We start from the raw sequence: 2785 nt of genomic DNA on the forward strand, positions 1-2785 counted from the left end.
CCGGGACCGCCGGCTCCCGCGGAAGCCACGGACGACGCCATGCCACGGGGGGCGGAAAGCGGTTTATTGGCGGCTACAGTCAGGTCGGCCCAGCAGGGCAGAAGCGCCCGCCGACGCCCCTCGGCGCCCAGGACCCCGCGAGGAGGGAGCGGCTGACCCCTGGCCCCAGCGGCCCCCTTCCCGGCTGCTGGAGACCCCCAGAGCCAGAGGCCCTCTGCCCGGAGGAGGGGAGGAGGGAGGCGGCTCCCAGGGGCGAAGGGGGTGGGAGGGCAGGCACCCTGGCCGGGAGGGGCCACCGGACCCCGGGCCTGGCTGGCAGCGGCGGCCACCAGGGCGCTCTGGGGAAGAGGACATTACCGGCAGCCGGACGCCCGCCCGCCCCCCGGGCTGCGGGGCTGCGCCTGCGGGGTGCTGGGTGCTGGGTGCCAGGCCCTGCTAGGTCCCTCCTGAGCTGGGGAGGGCGCGGTCCAGCCTGCAGGGAGGGAGGGGGCGCTAGAGGCCGGCTGGCCAGCAGGCAGGGGGCTTCCTCTGGCCTGGGACAGGAGGGGGGAGCTGGAGAGCCCCCAGGGCCAGGCTGAGGCCCTGGCACCCTGCCCCACCCACCGTACTGCTGCGGGGAGCCCTAGTCCCCAGGCTGGGGCCGGCCCTGCACCCGCAGCCTGCTGCCCGGCTGAAGCGGCTGCCCGCGCCGGGCACGTGCAGGACGGTGTGTCCTTCCGGCCTGTCCTGGTCGCAGCTTCCCGGGTATGGTGAAGCGCTTAAAGGGGGGCCTCCAGCCCCGTCCCTTCGTATGTTCCCCAGGCGTCAAGAAAGTGGGGGCAGCTCTATGCCTCCCCCCGCACCCGGACACAGACTCACTGTCTGACCGCTTCGGGGATGTGGACCTGGTCCAGGGAGATGAGCTGGGCCAGCTCCCCCAGGCTGCTCAGGAAACGGATCTTCCGCGTGAACTTGGAGCTGGGGGGAGAGGGCCAGCGGCGTTTGTCCCCAGGGAAGGTGGCGAGGGCAGGAGGGGGCGGGCCAGGCCGCTGAGCCTGGACTGTGGAGCGGGGGGCCGGGCAGGCGCCCCCCAGCAGTACCTCATGAAGGGCCACAGCAGCGCCAGGAAGGCCTTCACGTACCAGCTGGCGTGGACGACCACCAGAGCGCGGAGGTTCTTGCGGACCCTGGCGAACGGCACCGCCTGTGTCTTCTTCCCCCTTAAGCCCGCGCGGCCTGAGCCTGGGCCTCCCCCCGTCCGCTGCCTCCCTGTCCACTGCCCCGTGTGGGGCGGTGTCCCCGGGGCCCGGCCGACCCTCCCCGCACAGCCGCCCCCCCTGGGCGCCGCCAGGGTGCGGGTCACAGTGAAGCCCCAGGGCGCCTCCCTGGTGGCCTTGGGCTTAAGTCTCAGCACTGTCCCTGGTCCCACCCCCGGCCGGGGGGGCCCCAGGGCGCGGCAGACCCCTCCCGTCTCCCCGCTGCCCCTCAGCGGTGAGTTTCTGTGGATCCTCCGGCTCTGCTCTATCTCGGGGTGTCCCTCACCTCCTGCACCTCTGGCCTAAACCCCAGTTCTTCCACGCAACAACAGAACATGAATAACGTCCCGAGTGGGAGAAGAGCAGGAGCAGAAAAGCGAGTAAGGGAAGGTGAGGAGAAGGCGAAGGAACGTCATCGGGAGAAACTAGGCCCCGCAGTCGGGGTGCAGGCGCCCCGCAGGCCTGAGGGGAGGGCGTCCTGCCCTGGCCCACTCGCTCCCTGGCCGCAGACACCGCGGCAAAGGCGCTATCGGGCCCGCAGGGCAGGGACCGGCCGAGACCGAGCCACGGGCCCAGAGCCGCACAGCCTGTGCCGGTCAGGCAGGGCAGCAGCGGCCGGTGCAGGGCCCGAGAGGAAGGGGCCAGAGGGCGGGCGAGAGGCCCGGCCCCCAGAGGCTCACCGCCGATCGAGCGTCCGGTAGCACTGGCGGAGCCAGCTGAGAGGCGGCACCTGTGCCCGGCTGGTGCCTCCGCTCAGGTGGACGAGCAGGTAGTTTTCGGCCACTAGCAGCTCCAGGGTCCCCACCATATACCTGGGGGGGGAAGTTGCCAGAGGAGGCCGGTCGCTGGGTCCAGGGCGCCCGGGGCGCGCCCCAGAGCCACCCTCGGGCGTGACCGCGGCCGGCCCCGACCACCCCCCGCTTGCCTGAACAAGTGCTCCATGACGTAGCTGTAGTTGGGGACGCTGCTGCTGGGCAGGTAGCAGGAGGCAAAGAGGATGACGGCGTCGAGGCCGTCACCGCGGTAGCCTGCGAGGGCGAGGGACGCCGGCCGTCAGGGAGCCGGCTCCGGGCTCCCGGCGTCTCGCGAGGTGCGGGCGCTCCGGGCAGGCGTTCGGCCAGGAAGCCCAGCCACTACCTCCGTGAGTCAGGACTTTCTTGTAGGGCTCGATGACGGTCATGTCCACCCGCTGCTCCCGCTGTCCCGTTCGGAACACCCTCCAGCGACGTCCGTCCTCTCCGGCCACGTCCCACATGCAGCCCCGGCCCAGACTCTCGGCCGCCTCGCTGGCCCCGGGGCGCTGTGCCCGGGGGAGGTCGTCTGAAGGAGGATGGGAAGCATGGGCAGGCGGGGGCACAGCTTGCGGTGCCCACTGGTCAGTACGGAATGCTAGGTCTTGCCATCTTCTTAAGAAAGATGTATCAGGGCCCTCCCTGGCGGCACAGCGGGTTAGAGCACTGAGAAGCTCAAGCCACTGCCGCATGAGTTCGATCCCCGCCTGCCCTGGCGGTGACCACAGGGCGCGGCAGACCCCTCCCGTCTCCCCGCTG

The 2785-nt window shown here is 71.5% G+C and overlaps 1 protein-coding gene across 1 annotated transcript in view; it reads right to left on the minus strand.

Moving 5' to 3' along the window:
- Positions 1-268: 268 nt before the first annotated feature.
- The window catches only part of BNIPL (BCL2/adenovirus E1B 19kD interacting protein like), a 6647-nt gene continuing 4130 nt past the window's right edge, over positions 269-2785 (minus strand). Inside the window, exons 5-10 of the mRNA XM_012730066.1 lie at positions 2373-2555; positions 2161-2263; positions 1916-2047; positions 1080-1166; positions 859-957; positions 269-472 (exon numbers count right to left, since the gene is read on the minus strand). Of these exons, the coding sequence (XP_012585520.1) occupies positions 436-472; positions 859-957; positions 1080-1166; positions 1916-2047; positions 2161-2263; positions 2373-2555 (641 nt within the window). The 3' untranslated portion in view covers positions 269-435. The remainder of the gene's footprint in view (positions 473-858; positions 958-1079; positions 1167-1915; positions 2048-2160; positions 2264-2372; positions 2556-2785) is intronic.

The sequence above is a fragment of the Condylura cristata genome, unplaced genomic scaffold (genome assembly GCF_000260355.1).
Source record: "Condylura cristata isolate star-nosed mole 26May11 unplaced genomic scaffold, ConCri1.0 scaffold00026, whole genome shotgun sequence".
In the NCBI taxonomy this organism is placed as follows: Eukaryota; Metazoa; Chordata; class Mammalia; order Eulipotyphla; family Talpidae; genus Condylura; species Condylura cristata.